This window comes from Brassica napus, chromosome C6, assembly GCF_020379485.1.
Source record: "Brassica napus cultivar Da-Ae chromosome C6, Da-Ae, whole genome shotgun sequence".
Taxonomy (NCBI): domain Eukaryota; kingdom Viridiplantae; phylum Streptophyta; class Magnoliopsida; order Brassicales; family Brassicaceae; genus Brassica; species Brassica napus.
In genome coordinates, this window is record NC_063449.1 from 10,454,670 (window position 1) to 10,475,656 (window position 20,987).

At 34.6% G+C, this 20,987-nt stretch overlaps 3 protein-coding genes across 6 annotated transcripts; all 3 read right to left on the minus strand.

Moving 5' to 3' along the window:
• Positions 1–1,272: 1,272 nt before the first annotated feature.
• LOC106436458 (polyubiquitin-like) lies at positions 1,273–8,030 on the minus strand. Of its 4 annotated transcripts, none has more exons than XM_048760505.1 (6): positions 7,990–8,030; positions 7,796–7,889; positions 7,371–7,417; positions 7,169–7,249; positions 6,968–7,078; positions 1,273–6,649 (listed from the first exon to the last, which is right to left on the minus strand). In XM_048760505.1, the coding sequence occupies exon 6, from the start codon at positions 5,553–5,555 to the stop codon at positions 5,070–5,072; it is 486 nt and encodes a 161-aa protein (XP_048616462.1). In that variant the 5' UTR covers positions 5,556–6,649; positions 6,968–7,078; positions 7,169–7,249; positions 7,371–7,417; positions 7,796–7,889; positions 7,990–8,030; the 3' UTR covers positions 1,273–5,069. The 4 variants fall into 4 exon arrangements, with proteins under 4 accessions (XP_048616462.1, XP_048616463.1, XP_048616464.1 ...); XM_048760506.1 differs by having other exon boundaries at positions 7,363–7,417; XM_048760507.1 differs by having other exon boundaries at positions 7,371–7,436; positions 7,990–8,017.
• A 574-nt stretch (positions 8,031–8,604) lies between these two features.
• LOC111203608 (polyubiquitin-like) lies at positions 8,605–9,102 on the minus strand. The gene has a single exon (XM_022697514.2). It carries the CDS (start codon positions 9,100–9,102, stop codon positions 8,605–8,607), a length of 498 nt encoding a protein of 165 aa, XP_022553235.1.
• A 2,463-nt stretch (positions 9,103–11,565) lies between these two features.
• Positions 11,566–11,973, minus strand: LOC111198475 (ubiquitin-like). The gene has a single exon (XM_022699125.2). It carries the CDS (start codon positions 11,971–11,973, stop codon positions 11,566–11,568), a length of 408 nt encoding a protein of 135 aa, XP_022554846.2.
• Between the last annotated feature and the right edge of the window lie 9,014 nt (positions 11,974–20,987).

The window sequence follows — 20,987 nt, forward strand, 5'->3', positions numbered from 1 at the left end:
GAATTATCTGCCAAGTTCTGGCTTGGTCCGAGCAGTCGGTTCCTTCCATCGACACATCTGGATCAGATCATTCACCTAGAGCCGTATTGGCCTACTAAGGCTTGACTGAATCTGATGGCGTGCTGGCTTGGAACGATTGTGTCGGCTAAGTAACTGACTGATGATATGCATGTCCGTTTATTGACTGATTGACTCGATTGCTTTACTTGGCTGAGTGGGACGGAATGACCACTACAAGAAATATAGGTATTGGTAGCAGTTCGCGGTAGCACGAATTCACGAACTGCTACTAAAAGTGTCAAAATCCGGATCCTAACTCTATCGTAGCATTAAAAACGGGCTACGGATATTTTCACTTAATAAAGCCTAAAAATCACCACTATAGCGGAAAAGTCATGTTGGAGGCAAAACACTTAGCGAAAATTTTAGCTTTTGTGCCATTTAGGTAGAGTTTTTATTTCTTCTTTACAAAAAAAAATCACTCATTCTAATTCATAGAAAAAAAACTATTCTCTCATCTTTCTCCTCCTCCATAGTCGAACTTATTTCTCTAATTAATTTGGGTTTCTTTCTTCAACTTTGACAAAAAAAAGTCGTTTCCTTTTCCTTCTCTGCTTCGACGTTGCTTGGATTGACTGAAACCCCATTACTACGGTGTTGCAACTGGAGATTTCCGCTTCGCCGCTGCTAGGATTCTCTCCTCACTGCCAACTCCTCACTGAAATTAGGGTTCATAACCTTTGATCAGTGTTGATTCTTGTGGTTCAGTTTCTCCAAATCGGTACCAATCTTCAAGATCGCAAAACCCATAATGATTTTTTCTTTATCTTCCCCTTTGTTGCTTCGTTCAAGTTTACACTTCCATGCTTCTTCCCACCAATCCATTGTTACAGCAAGAAGAAGTATCACCTTGTTCCACCGCCACCAAATTCGTTGTAATTTCACAAAGTTGCTGCCTTTTTCTGCAAATTGACAGTGTTGGCTAATATTTTGATATCTGCAGAGTCTATCAAAGTCAGGAGGAGGAGGTTTGCTTAAAAATTTAGAGCATGAGGATGATTCTTCTTCCTCCAGACAAGGTGTGCAAGTCTTTCCTTTTTCTCTCCCGTAGCCTTGGATTGTCTCTAATGCTTGGTATTTCTCAGGGAGAGGTTTATATACGAGGAAAAAAGCGAGCTGGTTTGACAAGTGACAAGGAGGTTTCAGGGCTTTGCATTGGCCTTCTAAGTGCTCTTTTCATGAGTAGTGTATGTTTGGTTTGGAGTGTGTGTATCTGGGGTTAAGTCTCTGCATTTGTATTTCTTCTTTTACTTTGTGTCTTTGCGTGAATCTATGAATGAAATCTTAGAGCAGCACTGCCTCTGTTTCGTTTCATTTCTATGGATGATATTATCTTTTCTATTCAAGAACTGGATTAATTAACCCGCTTGCTTACAGGTGCTGCTACCAAGTAGTGGGCATTGGAACTTGGAAGATGGTACTAACTCTGTCGCTATGGATAAAGAGGTGAAGTAAGTACATATATATGTTATCTTTGCTCGTTTCTCTTTATTGAAAGTGTTCCTGAATTTTTAATGTTGAAACTACAGTGAGAGTCAACTTTGAGTTTTTGAAGAAACTTGGAGTTGATTGGTGGTGTTTCTACACGTGAGCTGTTTGCTTTGAACATTGGGTTTGCAACAGTGAGAAGAACCAGAAGGCTAAAGACTCTAGCTGAATATGTCATGCAGTTGGTTCTTATATGTAATATCTTTTATAAGCATTAGGAATCTTAAACATTCACAACTGATTCACGGATGGGAGTAATGTATTACACGTTGGGGAGGTTTATGTATATTTTAGTGCACGCTGCAGCACTTGAGATGGTTTAGTTTATTAATTATTCAAGAACATACAAGATATATAAATGTATATCTAAAATACTATTAATCATACTCTAAACCCTTAATTTTTAATATTTAATCATAAAATCCAAATATACCAACAAATAATATGATATAATTAAAATCTAACACTAATAATAAACTAGAAATTTTTTTTTGCTTCAAGTTCTAAACCCTAAACATACCATAAATTCCAACATCCAACACTTACAATAAACTTCAAAATGAACATTTGTAGAAATTTATAACTAAAACAAAAGCATATTACTTAAAAAATATATAAATTTTCAACATGTAATTTAAAAAAAAAAACAAAACCTAAACCTAAACCCTAATGTTTGATGTCAGTGTAATACTTGGAAAGATTCTATGTAAGATGTATCTATTATGAATTTAATGCAATATATGTTTTAGTTATAAATCAATTTGCAATTTGCAATTTATAATTTATAAAATATAATCTTAAATTTAAATTCTAAATCTCAAACACTAAATATTTAATCTACCCCCTACATCTAATACCCCAAACCTCAAACCTATGATATAAATTTAAAAACCAAACTCCAATTATATTCAAAAACTCAAACCATATACTTGATCCTAAATCTTAACCATGTACCTAATAGAACTTATATCCAATATATAAAAACATTTAATAGTTAAAATCCTATTTTTTAAAAGATTAATTTCATATTTTAAATATATACTTTAAACAATCATCCCCCAAACTCTAAACCCTGAATGATAAATCTAATCTCCAAATTTATTTATTTTCATTTTAACTCAAAATCTTAAATGTAAACTTTAAATCTATTTCGAAACTTTAATTTCTGATTTTCAACTTAAACCCTAAACTCTATTTCATATACCTCAATATCAATAACAAAGTTTAAAATTTAAAATTTAAAACTATAAATTTAATTCTAAAGATTAATTTTTAACATTTAAATTGTGAAATCTAAATCTTATTTTTTTCTCAAAATTTTATCATAAATATTCTATATATTAAACACACAAAATAGAAAAGGAAAAAATGGTGTTCCAAGAAAAAAAGAATAAAAAAAAAACAACAAAACAATCTGATTGGTCAACACATATCGGCCAGTCACGTTTAAGTGCGAGGATCAAGCCTTATAAAATAATAGCCGTCGATAGAAGTGAATCCAATGGACAAAAATGCACAAAGATGAAACACTTTTCTCTCTCTTACAATATTCTCTACGAATCTTTCATTTTTCTTTCTAGATCTACAAAAAAATCATTTCTCCTTCTCTTACGATTCTTCTTTTGATTCTCTCACAAATTTTCATAACTTTTAATCTATACCCTCCATCTCTGTTATGAGGAATCAAATCCTCTTCATTCTCTTTTTTTTCGAGATCTCTCGAATCATCATGTTGTTGTTGATGATAATCTTCCTTGAGGTAGGGATTACGTCCAAGGGATCCGGTTTGGTTCATGAGATTAGGGTTTATTGTACCACCACCGTTGTTGTTGCCGTGTGTATTCACCTCCTCACCACCACACATTTCAACTTCACGTTCTCATCATGTTCTTATAAATGTGTGATTAATTTTTGTTTTGTGTACTGATTTATTAAGAAGCAGGGAAGGAGAAGCAGTGGTGGGACATAGCAATGTCTCCCGTCAAGCGTGGTGTGAAGGTGATATTCTCATAGAAAGTCTTTGTCTTTGTCTCGATGCCATTCCAAGGAGATATCCTGCCAGAGTCGGAACGCGCCGGAGTCGAAGAGGGAGTGGAGTCGGAACGTGCTGGAGTCGATTGTGAAGGAGCCGGTAAAGGTGGCAGAGGTGGGAGCTCTACGGCAAAGGAGGCTGAGGGGCAAAGAGTTAGGGATTTCTAGGTTTAATTTTTTTGGTTTACAATTAAACCAATTTTGGTTTAATGTTGTTTTGGTTTAATGTGTAAACTGATTTTATTTGTAAAAAGATTATAATTAATAAATAAAATTGAAATTTTATTTGTAAATTGAGTTTTGATTTAATTCTAATCAATTATTTTAATTAATTAATTTTAATTAGTTAATTTTAATCAATTAATTTAATTAATTTTCATCAACTAATTTATTTATTTTTAATTAATTAATTTATAATTATAGCATTATATCTACATCATTATAAAATATTTTATAACACTAAAAATAAGCTATGAAAAATTATATCATAGCAAGAATCAAATGTTATAGAAAATTAATCTATAGCTGACGATAAACGCTATAATATGTCTATTTATTATAGCACACGAAAAACGCTATAATAAGTGGGGGGTCTATTATAGCTGCGGCTGTCACGGCGTTCATGGAAACGCTACGAAAACGATATGGTAGTACATTCTCGACGCTACTAATGCCGATATTTTTTGTAGTGGACCGCTCTCACTACGCATACTGTTTGCTTATGCCTCCTTGTTTGGATGCAGATCAGGACCAGACCCGAAAGGGTAAAGACATAGCTTGAACGCGAGACAAAGGCAGGAAGGAAGGATGGTGGGTTTGGATAGATATAGGACGAGTTTAACATGTAATAGCCTATAGAAAACTGACTTGTTAACTAGAACCTTAGATTATTTATTCAAATCGTATTATTCTTTACTTGACTGTGTGAAAAAGAACTAACACTCTGAAATAATTCTAAGTAAAGAAAAATATGAAAATGACCCAAGTCTGATCGAGGAAGTCAAGCCAGACTCGTACTGATGTTACGAAAAAATGGGTCGGGTCCTTTCACTGAGCCCCTGAGGTAAGACATCAACGACACACGAGATATCCAATGGATTGGTGTGTGATTGGGTTTGAACTAAATGAAGAAAATCACCATATAGATTGATGGGAAAATTAACCAAGACAAGAAAAAAAACTAGCGTAAACTTTAACAGAAACAAGACACAAAATGTCTTGATTTTTAATTTGTTAACTCCGCCAGTGAACGTAGGTCTTTCCAAAAAATATAAAAAATACATAACATTAACAAAAAAAAGACAAGAAACACGAACAACATCAACCACCAACATCGCCACCAGAAAAGAGAAAAGAAAATGAAAATTTTAACAAAAACAAGACACAAGAAGTCTTGATTTTTGCGTGTGTTAACTACACTAGTTAACATAAGTCTTACAAAAAAAAGAGAGAAACACGAACACTATTAAGCACCAGCATCTCCACAAGTCTTAACGACGCTGAATCAAGTGAATGGTCGAGTCCTTCTTGATGTTATAGTCAGCCAAAGTCCAACCATCCTCAAGCTGTTTGCTAGCAAAGATCAGCATCTGCTTGTTCACCGGAATGCCCTCTTTACCCTGGATCTTGGCCTTCACGTTTTTTATGGTGTCAACGTCTTCACATTTCAAGGAGATGAACTTTCCTGTCAAAGTCTTCACAAAAATCTGCATGAGTTGACCATTACGAACGTCTGATCGGGTAGGGTCATCATTGATCTTAAGGTTGATGATTTTGGAGCAATCCGCCTCTATGTTGATAGTGGTCTTTCCATCCACACTCTTTTTCGAAATCTGCATGACATTACCATGAGGAAGGTCGTGTCCAATGTATGGACGTGTTGGAGCTTCGTCGATTTTGAGGTTGATGGTTTTAGAGCTATCGGCGTCTAAGCAGATCGTTGTGTTTCCATCCACAATCTTAATAGAACTATGCATTTTACTAGATGAATGATAAAAAAATTAATATAATTTGCAAAATGCCAAACAAAATCGAATTCTGAGACCAGAAGATCTAACTTTCACTAGAGTTTTTTTTTCTTTTTAAAGAATTGTTTACTCTTGGGACTCTTATTAGGGCTTCCTTTTGTAGACGTTTGGGGCTTGGGGAAAGGAAGGGATTTATTTGTGTAACAATTTCCCATAATGATATCATTTATTCTTTTGACTGCCTTTTGGAAAAGTAGTCTTGAGACCGTTGTGAATAAACTGATGCCTCTTCGGTGCCTTATCCAATATTTTACAAATTACTTGCCAACAATTTTAAAAGTAACACAGACCGTATTAATGTCGATAAATGTTTTTAGCTTAATTTTTTCAACCTTACTTCAGATCAATAAGATGTTTGCTTTGACGTTAGGTTAGAGAAATTCAGTTTTAATGACATTGCTAAAGAGATGGTGAACTGGAAGGGTAAATTAGTTTTTTTTTTCTTTCTTTCTGGACTCAAAAAGTTAAATACAAAATCACTGAAAATATGATGTGGCTTCTAGAATATGCAAAGAAAAATGAATTGATCTAAGCATATTTATGTAATACTCTTTTCCATGGCATGCAGCTCTGATGAATATTTTATCTGAGCATATCTATGTTTCGTTCTTTTGCATGTTGGTAAACCATATTTTGCTCATCAATGGTTTTAAAGATACAGCAAAAAATTACTTCGGTATTCAAATTATACTAGTTTAGGCCCCGTGCGTAGCACGGAAATAATTTTTCTTGCAAAAAAAACTGATTAGTTAAATTTATAAACTGTTAAAAAACTATATATTACACACATCATTTACATATATAAAACGTAGCAGAATAAAATAAAAATAAACATAAATATTACTTTCGATCGTTTTAAGTTCAATACTGACATAAATTACTTTGTCCAAGGCAAATACTAATTTGAAGCTTTCTTAACTACATTTTTTCTTGCTCTTAGGATTTTCTTGTATTTTCTCTAATTCCTAACATGTTTATGAGCAATTTATGTCCTTTCCTTCTTGTTTCCAGTAATTCAATCTAGTGCTTCATTAAAAATCTCCCTGTAAACAATTTTACAAATCAAAGGTCAGAAAAACAATTTTACAAATCCAATCAAAACAATAAGACCTTAAAAAAAAATCAGCATGTAACACGTAATTTAAACTACTTTACACATTAGTTTGAGAATATGTGATCTTTACTACCAAAGTATGCTGCTATAATTTTAAATTCTAACTGACAAATGATAAATTATACACAAGATATGATTGAGACATCAAACATCAAACATCCATTAAAAACTCGAATCAAAATGGCTTTATGAAAGAAATCTGTTCTTAGTTGACACATATCAAAGCGTATTCTTAATTGACACTTACATTGACAAGAAATCTGATCTAGGGAATTAGGGACTCCATTCAAAGGTTGTTTGCAGCTCTATGTTAGAAGAACGACATGATTCTTTAAGAGCTCAACTGCCAACATAGTGCCTGAAAATATGTTAGAAATGTTCTAAGTATGACAAAAATTCTCCGTGATAAATATCCCTCTTTTGAACGTTATGGGCTTTGAAACATTACCTTTCTCACTGTATATTATCTTTCCAGCTTTAGTGAAGATGAACCATAGGAACACATATAGTTGCAGAACAGAGACAAAATCTATCTCAACCACAACATGCACATTGTAGTTAATAATGACTCGGGATGATTAAGTAAAAACCAAAACATATAGCAAGATCCAAAATGGCATTAAAAATTGTAAAAAGATATACATGCTTACGTATCTTGTTCCTCTATTGCTCCTCAAATCTTCCTGATGGAATCCTCCTAATATGACAAACCACACCTAAATATAAGACATACAATACAACTATGTACTTTTCAGATTTAAAGTTGGAACAGAACACCTAAATAAATACGAACATATATATCCTATAAGTGTATTTTTAATCGCATATTGTTTTGATATACAAAAATTAAATACACTTCCGGAATGGATTTAACAATGACTTCATATCAGGTTATAACCTGGTTTTATATTAAAAACCAAACATAATTAAAGCTTTATTTTTCATGAGGCTGCTGCAGACAAAGCATGAAGGATCAATTATCAATCAGTGTAAAGTATTTTCCTATTCAAAATGAATTTTACTTGTTAGAACATGGTTTGAGATCCATATGTATAGTGCTAATTTCATAACTCACCTGAACATTATAAGTTGAATATCTGAAAACGTTCAAGCTTTTCTCCTTAGATTCTTATAGAACGGAAACTTAAGTATAAGTTTTGATATGTTTCCTACAAAAAAGGGTCACGTACATTTAGGATGAAAATATGTATAGAAGATTGAATTGAGATGAAAAAAGAGACGTGTCTAAACCTCTACAACTGCAATTACCTAGAATCCATGAATAGAAGAAAAAGTTACATAAGAGAAGGTAGGAAAGATGAAGTTCATGGTGAGTTTTATAATAGAAGGAGCCGGAACGGTTTTAGAGATCGTGAAATCAATTGGTTTTGGATGAGAAAAACTCGGGATTTTAAAGTGAATGATTTATGCTAATTTTGAATTAGCGGTTTTAAATGGAAATATAAGAGATCGTGGATGAAGAAGAAAAATAGTAGGTAGTTATTATATTTGTTCTAGGCGTTTTCTAGTTTTGACTGATTTTTTTTTTTTAAATTAAATAGTAATTACGTGGCAGATTTTGATTCGATAGGCGATTTGCGATTTAGTATATAAGGGATTATGGGATGCTGACAGGTTCTTCGGGTTTGCTTTTACAACCCTAACAAGAAATGAAGGAGAACGAAAAGCAACCAATAATTTAAAACAATTCAACACAAATAGTAACTGAAGTGACGCTTAAATTAGAAAGATAAGACAGGAAAAATATGAAAACTTTAACAAAAGCAAGTCACAAGAAGTAGGATTATGTGCTAATTCCACTAGTTAGCATAGGTCTTACGAAAGAAACACGAAGAACAGTAAGCACCAACATCGCCACCAGTCTTAGAGACGTAGAATTAAGTAAATGGTCGAGTCCTTCTTGATGTTGTAGTCAGCCAATGTCCAACCATTCTCAAGCTGTTTGTGACCAAAGATAAGTCTCTGCTGGTCCGGCGGAATGCCATCTTTATCCTGGATCTTAGCCCTGACGTTTTCGATGGTGTTGACGTCTTTACAATTCAAGGGGATTAACTTTCCTGTAAAAATCCTTACAAAAATCTGCATGATTTGACCATTATGAACGTTTGATCGAGAATTTCGACGGGTTTGGTCGTCACTGATCTTAAGGTCGATGATTTTGGAGCAATCCACCTCTATGTTGATAGTGTTCTTTCCACTCACAGTCTTTTTAGAAACCTGCGTGACATCACCATGAGGAGGGTCTTGTTCAATGTTTCGACGGGTTGGCTCTTCGTCGACTTTGAGGTTGATGGTTTTGGACCTATCGGCTTGTAAGCTGTTTGTTGACTTTCCATCCACTATCTTAACAGAACTCTGCATTTTATTATATGTACTAAGAAAAAAAAAGTTGAAGACGAGATAATTTGCAAAATGCTAAACAAAATTGAAATATGAGACTAAAGAAGATACAACTCTTAGGTTTCTTTTTATAGACGTTTGGAGGAATTAATTTGTGTACCAATTTCCCATAATGATATCATTTATTCTTTGGGTTTTGTGCGAAAAAAACCTTTGAAAATGATTTTTTTTGCGTATTAAATTGCGAACTTGAAAACCCATAGGTAACCACGAAGTGACGGTCAACCCACAATATAGCTTAGTCGTGTATATTTTTAACTGAAATTAAAACGACGTAGTTTTGAGCAATTTATTTTTTCTGTAAAAAATGCATAATATGAGGATCGAACCCGGGTCACTGGTAAAACCATGATCAACCAAACCATTTATGCTGTCATGTTTCTTCTGTTAACAGTTGAACACAAACTCACTTATACTACTTGTATTCTTCTTCTTCCTCCTTCCTCGTCTGTCAAATGAGCCCTAAGGATGAAGGAGGAGTTGTGGAGATTTCTGATTCCGTGCCGCTCTTTCGCTCCACCTCGCTCTCCTTGCTCCTCTCTAGATCTCGCTAATCATGGTCTCTCTCACTACATAAGTTTTTGAAATTGAATATTGAAAAACTTAGGATCTGAGTGCAGAGTTGCGAATTCTCAATATTGTTGTTCTGTATTTGTCAGGACCGGTACATCCCCATTTGGGGCCCTACTCAAAATGAGAAAAATGTGCCCCATTGTTAAAGCCCAACTAAAATAATACAAAATTTTTAGGAAGAAAAAATACAAAAAACGACTTGGGGCCCTAAGCAGTGGCTTATGCTGCTTGTGCTCTGGGCCGGGCCTGTATTTGTGTTTGGGAGAGAAGCAGTGTCTGTAATACGTGCTCATGCGAATTTTAGTTCATGTTTAATGATGCTAATTAAAGACTTTTAGAAGATACTTTTTGGGAATGTGTGAAACGCGGTATTCTTTAATTAATTATTTTAGTTCATGTTTCTTAAAATGTTCATTGTTCTGTAATTACGTTTGAGATAGATTTAGTGGCTGTGTCGAGACTCGAGAATCATGTGCAGAGGAAAGAAGAAGAAGAATAAATATATCAAATAAGAAAGTGTTCAACGGTTAACAAAAGAAACATGACAGCATAAATGGTTTGGTTAATCCTGGTTTTACCAGTGATCCGGATTCGATTCTCGTATTTTTTACAGAAAAAATAAATTGCTCAAAACTAGGTGGTTTTTATTTCAGTTAAAAATATACACATTCACATTCTTATACACCTATACACGACTGATGGCTATATTACGGGTTGACCGTCACTTAGTGGTTTGACCTTTCAAGTTCGCGGTTTAATATGCAAAAAAAATCATCTTCGAAGGTTTTTTCGCAGAAAACCCTTATTCTTATGACTGTCTTTGGAAAACGTAGTCTTGAGTCGACCGTTGTGAAGAAAATGGTGCCTCTTCGGTTCCTTATCCGAGATTTTACTATTCTGTAAACAATTGTAAAAATAAAACAGACCGTATATCATTTTTAACTTACCAGTTCAAATACGCCACATATATACCATTATTAAAGTCACATTACTTTAAGGTTGAGAAAAGTTGTTAGCATAATTTCTCAACCTTTCCGCAGGTCAGTAAGATGTTTGTGTTGACGTTAGGTTAGACATATATTGACATTGCTAAAGAGATGGTGATGGGCGTGATTCGCTTTTAATAAACTGGAATGGGAAATTAGGTGTGTGTGTGTGTGTGTGTTTTTTTTTTATGCTGGACTCAGTGTTAATATAAAAGCATTAGAAGTTTTTAAATGACCATTTCTTCTGTGATTCGTTTCCATGTGATGGAGAAACCAACGGGTCTTTCTACTATTCAATTGTCTGATCTAAATCTTAATGATTTTTATATCGTTATTAATGGCCTAGAAGAACCCTTTTAAATGTATTGGAAATCATTAGACTGTGAGAAATATTGCACATCAGAAACTGGAGATGATCTTTATACTAATACATGAGCCACTTCATTCACTGTAATGAGTTTGGAATAAAAAATCCAGTAAATTTAACAATGCTGAAAAGAAAAATGTAGAGCTCGTAGATGAGACGTTACTGATAGATAGGGGGAGGTAAGTTAACAACGACACAAGAGATATTTGATGGTTTGGTGTGTGATCTGGTTTGAACTTTAATGAAGAAAATCACCATTTAGATTGAACTAAAAACTCTTCCATAAACTAAGAATCAAAGCTCGTTTAGCTACCAAAAACTCTTTCTTAAACGGTTATTAAAAATTGAATCCCATTTAGACGCACAACAAGCCCTTAAACAGGGAAGGTAATGGAAAAAATGTAAAGTATACAAGAAGAAAAAGGCCACGTAAATAACTGAAAGCAACAACTGAAATAAAGCCCAATGGTAAGGAACGTGCTCCAACGCTGCATCACGCTACCTCAGACGCAGTACTAAGTGAAGGGTCGAGTCCTTCTGAATGTTGTAGTCGGCCAAGGTGTGACCATCCGCAAGCTGCTTTCCAGAGTAGATCAATCTCTGCTGGTCCGGTGGGATACCTTCCTTGTCTTGGATCTTGGCCTTGAAGTTGTCAATGGTGTCGAAGCTGGCCACATCGTTTATGACAATGGTCTTTCCAACCAAATTCTTTGCAAAAATCTGCATGACTTGATCGATCCTAAGGTCGATGCTTTTGGAGCTAGCCACCTCTAGGTTTATCGTCATCTTTCCATCCACAATCTTTTTGGAAATCTTCGTGGCTTTATTACCATGACTAAGGGTTGTGGCTTCTTCGCTGATTTTGAAGTCGATGGATTTGGAGCTATCGACTTCTAGGTTTAACATTGCTAATTCCATCCACATTCTTAAAAGAAATATGCATTCTTAAGACAATTTGAAAAACGTAAAAAAAATCAAAATATAAAACCAAAGAAGATCGAACTTTTACTCTGAATCTTAGCCAAATTCAAGGGAATTCCTTGATTGTATTTATTGATATTAAACGGAATATATATAGTACAAACTTATCAAAAAGTATATTGACAAATATATATACATATCAAAAAGGAATATATACTGATGTTAGGGGTGGACACTTTACCCGATATCCGAAACCGATCCGAAAAACCGAACCGAAATCCGAACTGAAGTAGCAAAATATCTGAACGAGTATTGAATTAGGAGAGATTGGATATCCGAACCCGAACGGGTAATATCTGAACCCGAATGGATATCCGAAGATAAGAACATATCTCTATAATATTCTTTGAGAAGTCAGTTTCCTACGTGGCGCACTCACGTTAACTCTCACGGTGGTTGATTACGATGATACCATTAATGAATCAAATATATATAATTATAATTATTAAATATTCATTAAAATATTATTTTATTTATCTTTCCTTTATCTTTATTTTTCCAAATAACCTATATAATATATTTTTTAATAATTTTTTTAAAAGAAATCAGTTTTCTACGTGGCGCACTCACATTAACTCTCACGGTGGTTGATTATGATGATACCCTTAATGAATCAAATATATATATAATTATAATAATTAAATATTTATTAAATATTATTTTATTTTTCCTTTTTTTATTTATCTTTCCTTTTTCTTTATTTTTCAGATATGTTAAATTTTATTAATATTTTATTAAAAATTAAAAGTTAAAAATTAAATTTTATTAATATTTTATTTATCATATATGTTATTTGAAAAATATAAAATAGAACTTAAATAAAAAAGATATATTAAATTAAATTTTATTCATTTAAGATATCTTAATTTATGTTATTTAAATTATTTTGTAATAATTTGATAAATAGATTGATTTAAATAAAATGCTTAATACTTTTAAAATATATATTATGTTGCTAAGATTATCTTTAAAAATGGAAGATTATTTCTTTACTTTAAAATCAAGATTAGTTTGTGAACTTCCCTTATTATGAATTACACTATATATATAAAAGATATTTTCGTTTTTAAAATTTATAAATTTTCTTTGTTATATTGGTTATTTGAAAAAATTAAAGAAAAACGAAATATATATAAAAAGAAAAAAATATAATAAATATTTAATAATGATAATTAGATATATTTGATTCATTAAGGGTATCATCGTAATCAACCAACGTGAGCGCGACACGTAGGAAACTGACTTCTCAAATAATATTATAGAGATTCATAATACGGAAAGTTCACAAAATAATCCTTATTTTAAAGTAAAGAAATAATATTCCCTTTTAAAATATAATCTTAAACAACATAAAACATATTTTAAATTTATTTAAGCTTTTTATTTAAATCAATCTATTTCTCAATTTATTGCAAAATAATTTAATTAACATAAACTAAGATATCTTTAATGAATAAAATTTTATTTAATCTTTCTTTTTTTTAATTTAAGTTCCTTTTTATATTTTTCAAATAGCATATATGATAAATAAAATATTTCTAAAACTTAAACGAAAATATTATATATATATATATATAATGTGATGTCATAAAAAGGAGAGCTTAGAAAAATAAACTTGATATTAAAGTAAATAATTAATTTTCCCTTTTAAACTTTATCGGTTATTTTTTTATGCAACTTTGTATCTATATTCACTTTATTTTTAAAATTTTATTCAAATCAACATATACAAACTTACTAAGAAATCAAAAAAATAATTACACATCTGTAAAACTAAACTAATACAATGAATACAGTTAATATAATTTGGTGAATTAGGTTAGAAATATTATACATGAATTTGACGGAATATATGTAACAAAATATACCCACAAAATGAGTAACTAAATCAATCCAATTTTTTTATACAAAGTCAAATAATAAATCATATATTTTATTTAAAAAATATTTTCTACTTATAAATTATGGAACGACTCAACATATTACTAAATAAATATGAAATTCTGAAATAATATTATAAATATATTAACCAACTATTACAGTTAAGTATTTTGTATGACTTATATATATGCATAAGGTGTCAAAAGACTATAATTGATATATTTATTATTGTGACTTTGCATCAATCAACACTTTAGTGTACTTTTACTATTTGATTCTCAAAATAACATATATTAAATTATAAATAATCTTACTAAAATATATTTACAAATCTAAGACAATAATCAAACTACGTGAAATAACAAAACTAATCAAAATTTTAATCTGTGTAACAAAAATATTTTAGTTGAATTGGAAAAATAAATGTTCTCTAATATATCCAAATAATAACTAAACAGTCGAGATATTATATATCCAAAATTATACGTCTAATTGACTAACTAAAATAACATAATTTTATTTAAAATAAGCCTTGCATTTTGATTACAATATAAATAACATAATAATTAAAAATTAAAATAAAATATTTATAAATTATTATAATATATTTACTTATCAATATGTATACCCGTGCATGAGCACGGGAAAATCACCTAATGTATAATTAACCATATATTTCTAGTTTACATATCTCATTTTATATAAAATATTTATATTGATACTACACATACTTTAAGTTCATATGATATACATATAATTATACGAGAAAATAATTTGTTACTCACTTAAAATGCTTGTCAAACTTTTTATTTAAAGAATTAACAAAAAGTTACATCCAAAATTTAAAAACAATAACAAAATTAATGTCTTTTTAGTTTTCAAAATGTTATGTCCAAATCTATTAACCATTCAATCTATTAAAAATAAAAAATTAGTAAAGTGAAAGTTATATTTTTAAATACAAGAAATTTGAGAAATGAAAAATTAAATTTTTTTTTCAAAATCTAAATATCCGAACCCGATCCGAAATAACCGAGCCCGAACTAAAAATACCCGAACCCAATTCGAAGTACAGAAATATCCGAACGGGTTCTATATCTCTATATCGAAATACCCGATCCGAACCCGAACTGATATATAGTATACCTCCTCGTTTTTCAAAAAATACCTTTTTTATCTTTTGCAAGATCCAGTGGACTTCCAGGGCCAATCTTTTGAAACCTTTTATAAGAGCATGAACATCCCAAGGTTCTTAGGGAGATTTTTTGACAAAATATGGGCTCCACTAACGCGTGGATCTCATAAAAATTTAAAAACCACTTCCTAAAATCACCAAATAAAGATCGGTAATTGGGGGATTTTGGTACTGTTTACGGGCCCTACCGACACGTGACTGCCCGCGATTGGTTTATTTTTTTTTTTTTTAGAAAACACAAAAAAAAACTTAAGGATCCCTTGCGATAATCATGGTCTAAGGAAGCGAAGAAATTAATAAAATAAAATGTTTTACAAAAATATACACAAAATAATGAAATTTGTTACAGACCAAAATGTTTTAGTACGACTCCAAACTATTTTGCAAGATTGCCGTTATTAGGAAACAAACAAAATCTTCTCCACCATTGATAAACAGCTGAGGAATCGTGTCCAGAGCTTTCGCTACTCAAACCCTCGAGCCTCCTCCGCGATGATGCAACTTTGGTTTTGGTTTCTCAGATCATAGATTCCATCGTCGTTTCCTTTCCCACCGTAACTCTCTACCACTGGGCCTTTTTTAATGAAGTGGGCCGGAAAAGTTCCATGTACTTTAATTTAACTCTACTGGACCTTGTCCTTTTAAACTATGGCCTTTAGGCATGTAAAACATTTTATTTATCCTGTCTTCAATATGAATGTCTTTAATATTAATGTCTTTTTACAAAAAAAGAAGGAAACAAACAAAAATATATATATGATGAGAAATTGCTACAACCGTATAAACCCATAGCATTTTTAATTGTTGATAAGGGTTATGTCTAAACATATAGAATGTGTATTTATTGTGGAAAACGTAATTGAAAATATCTTTAAATTGATTAAAATAGTATTAAATAAAAATATATAATTAATAGAATAAAATAATTATAACAAAGAATTGTGATAATAATGTAACTCCGAAAACCATAAGACTACATATAAACGGTTAAAAGTAGGAAAGTATAGCTCAGCCTTTTTTTCAAAAGTTATGAACTCAGAATCAGTCGTGTAACAGAAAGATAACATCGTTGATTGGTGATGAACCAGTGATGCCCTACTAGGGACCGTATACTTAGCTGGGGATTGCAAACAGACCCAACCTGTCTCCTATGTTCTACTGAGCCTGAATCCAGGAACCATCTCCTCTTCAACTGCTGTTTCTCCCTCTCAATTTGGACGGCCCTATCCCGTCGATGCTCTCTTCAAGCGCTACCTGACTGGGACCAAACCATCCTACAACTGACTTCTCTTCGAACGGGTAAGCTCCATCGTCGTCTTGTAATCATAGCCTGGCAAGCAACGACCTATGCGATCTGGACATAACGCAACTCTCGTCTTCACCGCTCAGTCTTCCGCTCAACTGACTCCATTACAAAAAACATCATCACTCAAGTCACAAACAGGATCTCCTCCTTCAGACCATCTAATCCAGCAATAAGCTCCAAGTTGATGCAAATTTGGTTTTCAACTGAATGATCGAGACTCTTCACGATCGCTCTGCCCTTCGCAAACTCCGTAACTTTCACTCTCCGTAACCTCCTACCTAATGGGCATCAACTGGTTTAATGGGCCTAATTACTCTTTTGATTTCTGATTTCTGTTTAACAAAAACTGGTCTTACCTACTTAAACTAGCTTTGGGCTTGTAAACATTTTAATTCTCATGCATTTTAATATATGAAAGCCAAGTTACAAAAAAAAAAAAAAACATCATTGATTGGTCCAGCTTGTAGATAAATAGCTTTTTACATATGGATAGAAAAACTACGTACTCTGAGATTCAAAGAACGAATGTATAATAAACCACAGCTTACAACTAACATCATCTTTGTGCACTACACTCCTTAGAAATGCTTAAATGAAAGAAACACTAGACTCTGGTAACAAACCACCCTTGAGAGGACAAAGCAAAAAAAAAAAAACAGTGATTCTGAAAGATGCAAGCAAAGTCCATTTCAGGAAAAGTCTATCAACAAACACATGAATCTCCATTCACATACTTATCAAAAAAAAAAAAAAAATGAATCTCCATTCTACAAAACTTAAAAGACAGAAGATATTATAAAGGTAAAATCTTAGTCTAAACACATTTCCTCTAACATGTCACATTCTTCAGTATAGCAAAAGAAAAATTGAAATTCACCGGCATTCATCAAAGTCATCTTTGCTGTTGCTCATCCGAAGCATCTATGATACTCACCCTTGTCTCCTTCTTCCTCAGCTTATCACTATCTCACTACGGTCATCTTCTACCGCATTATCGACGCCGGATATCTCATCTTTTTTTTTTTTTGATGAAATTTTCAATTTATTGATCAACGTTGGAAAAGTGCTTACATGACTGTGTTTTCTTTTAAACTAATGTAATAAAAGGGTACGCTACGCTATCGCAGCTCTGTTGGCTTCCTATGCCATGTGAGCTTCAAACCAACGAACCATTAGTTCCCGCAACTTTGGGTTCATATGATATTTTGTAGACATGATGCAATTCCTCACCGCTTTGTCGATCACTCGAGCCAGCTGTGCCACCGGCTTTGCCGTGATTTTGTGCTTCCTATCATTACGCTCCCGCCAGATGAAGTAAATAGAAACTTGCAGCACCAATCGAAGCAATATAAACGTTTGTCGGTCATGCGTTCCAGAGAGCATCTGTAGAATAGTTGTCTCCCAATCCGGGTTCGGTTCCACTCCTATCAACTTCCCCACAACCTGCAGCCATAGAGTGAACGTATACGGACACGCGAAGTAAAGATGATCGCGCGACTCCTCCGGTTCTCCACAGAATAGACACCCTTGAAGGCGGCCCCATTTACGGAGACGCTGACCAGTTGCGAGCCTGTCCTTGAACGCTAGCCAGGTGATGAACGCAAATCTGGGAACGCCTTGCGCGAACCAAACCAGTTTAGTCCATAGGACCTTATCATGTTGCTGTCTTATCTGCCGCCATGTTGCGCTAGAGCTGAAACTATCTCCATAGTCATCTGGCCCGAGTTTCCATAGAACTCCATCATTTACACCCGCGGAGAGTGTCACCTGAGACCTACGCACCTCTTGCACTAGCGTTTGGATTTGTCTGTCTCTGCATCTTCTAAATCTCCATTCTCTGTCAACGAGTACCTCATTTATTGTTGCATTCCTAGGAATGCCCAGCTTTTGCGTGCCAATCTCTCCCGTAATCTCTATCAATCGACCCCTGTGATGCCATAGGTCTGTCCAAAACCTCACTGTCATACCACTTTTTATGTCCATACGGATGAAACTGCGTGCGTGATTTTTGAACCGTAACAGTTTCCTCCACACCCATGATCCAAGACCAGTATCCTTGACGTCCCATAGGGTCTCATCACGAAGTAGGTATTTATTCAAGTGCCCCATAGAGATAAACCCTGAGACATTACCCACCAGATTAGTTTCAAGATAAATACCTTATTCACATCGGTTAAACGCCTAAGGCCAAGTCCTCCTTCCTCAAACGGTTTACAAATCTCCACCCACGCTATCTTAGCCATGGACGTGTTATTTGGTGAACCACTCCAAAGAAACGCCGAGCACATACTTTCTATTTCGTCAATGCAAGCCTGTGGCAAGCAGAATGCCGCTGACCAGAAATTTGTGATGCTGGCAATGACAGACTTGATGAGCTGAAGTCTACCCGCATACGAAAGAGCTCTGCTTGTCCACGAATGGAGACGCGCACATATTTTGGTTAGGAGAGGTTCATAGTCCTGCTTTGTCATTATCTTTGTAGTGAGAGGGAGTCCAAGGTATCGGATTGGCAAAGCCGAAACTGAGAGCCCCACAGCCAATGCCTCATGTTCCAGAGCATGTTTCCCCCGTCCCGCTGCAAATGCCGTCGATTTAGCAGCATTGATTTCCAGGCCAGACATACCTGCGAATTTATCAAAGACTGATAGTGTACCTCGAAGCGATGCTGTAGACCCGTTGGTGAAAACCACTATGTCATCAGCGAAACTCAGGTGTGATAGCCTGATCTCTTTGCAGTACGGGTGGTATCCAATTTGTCCCTCCGCTGCTGCTTTATTGAGGAGCTTCGAGAGAACATTACTTACTATGACGTATAGATACGGTGACAGGGAGCATCCCTGCCTTAAACCCCTGCTGCTCGTAAAAAAACCCTCTAACTCACCATTCACCGATACCGAAAACGCCGCCGTGTCTATGCATCTCATAATCCATGTGACAAAAAGATCCGGATAGTTCATTGCTCGCAATGTCTCCTCAATGAATGACCAGCGGACTGTATCAAAGGCTTTGGCTATATCCATCTTGATAGCTGATCGCGGTGAAACCGAGTCGTTGTGGTAGTCTTTCACCAGTTCTGTCGCTAGGAGGACGTTTTCCAGTAGCAACCGTCCCTCCACAAAAGCACACTGGTTAAGCTCAATAGCCTCCGGAAGTGTAACCTTTAGCCTACGAGCTATGATCTTGGACACAACTTTATAAATGACATTGCAACACGCAATAGGCCGGAAATCTGTCATTTTTATCGCGTCCTTTGTCTTAGGAACCAAGGAGAGGATCGTAGCGTTTATACCATGAGGCATGAACCCGTAGATGAAGAAAGACTGAACAGCGGTGATGAAGTCTTTTCCAACCACTGCCCAAGCTGCTTTGTAGAATTCCATCGGATAGCCATCTGGTCCCGGAGCTTTGTTTGTTGGCATAGAGAAGAGAGCTTCCTGTATTTCCGCCGGTTGCACCGGAGCCTGCATCTTTATTGCGTCCTCATTAGTGCATCGGTGTTCAATCAACTGACTGAGCTCCTCATGCGTAGTTCTCATCTCCACCTGATGGGATCCATTTAAGAAAGTCTTGAAATGGTCCACTGCTTCACGCTTTATTTCAGAGGGTGTTGTTAGGATTTCACCGTCATTAGTTACAATTCTTCTGATCGTATTGCCGATGTTCCGGCTCTGAGTTACCTTGTGGAAAAATCTTGAGTTCCTGTCTCCAAGCCCCAACCATTGTACTCTAGATTTTTGATAATAGAATTGCTCCTCAATACCCGATATATGATGCCAATGCTCCCACGCATCTGATGCAGCCTCAAAAGTGGACGTTTGGGGACTCTCCATTGCCTCCGTCTGTTTAGCACACAGATCCTCGTAAGCCATTTTGACCCGTTCGGGTAGATCACCATATAAATCTCTATTCAGACCTCGCATTTCCATTTTAAGAGCTTTCAGTTTCTCCTGGAGTTTACCAAGTGCAGCGCGTGAGTGGAAGAGAGGTGGAGACTCATTCCATATCCGTCCAACAACTTCAAGGAATCGAGGATGGCTGGTAACGTGAGTGAAGAATTTGAATGGCTTTGCGTTACTCGGAGATATATCACGCAGCTGAACGTGCATACGTAGGTGATCAGAGACTCCTCCCGCTTCAAACGTAGCAAATGATTGGGGGAAAACATTTATCCAGCTGCTATTTGCCATGACCCGATCTAGCTTCTTACTAATGGGATTGTCGTCTTGGCAGTTTGTCCAGGTGAAAGTTGGGCCAACCTTAGCGATGTCCATCATGTCGCATTTCAGCACCACATCTTGGAAATCCTTTATCGCATTCCTGTCCACTCCGTTGTTCATAGAACCAGATTGTTCCTGTGACGTTAGTGCTACATTAAAGTCACCCTGTATGATCCACGGGTTTTGCCCGACAGACCTCCCAATAATCTCCATCTCACGCCATAGTTCCCTACGCTCGTTTGCTTTGTTGAACGCGTAGACGAAGGAACAGAGGAACGTGTCTCCTGACTCCTTGTATTTCACCCACAAGGTGATAATTTGCGCACTGGTAGAAACCAAG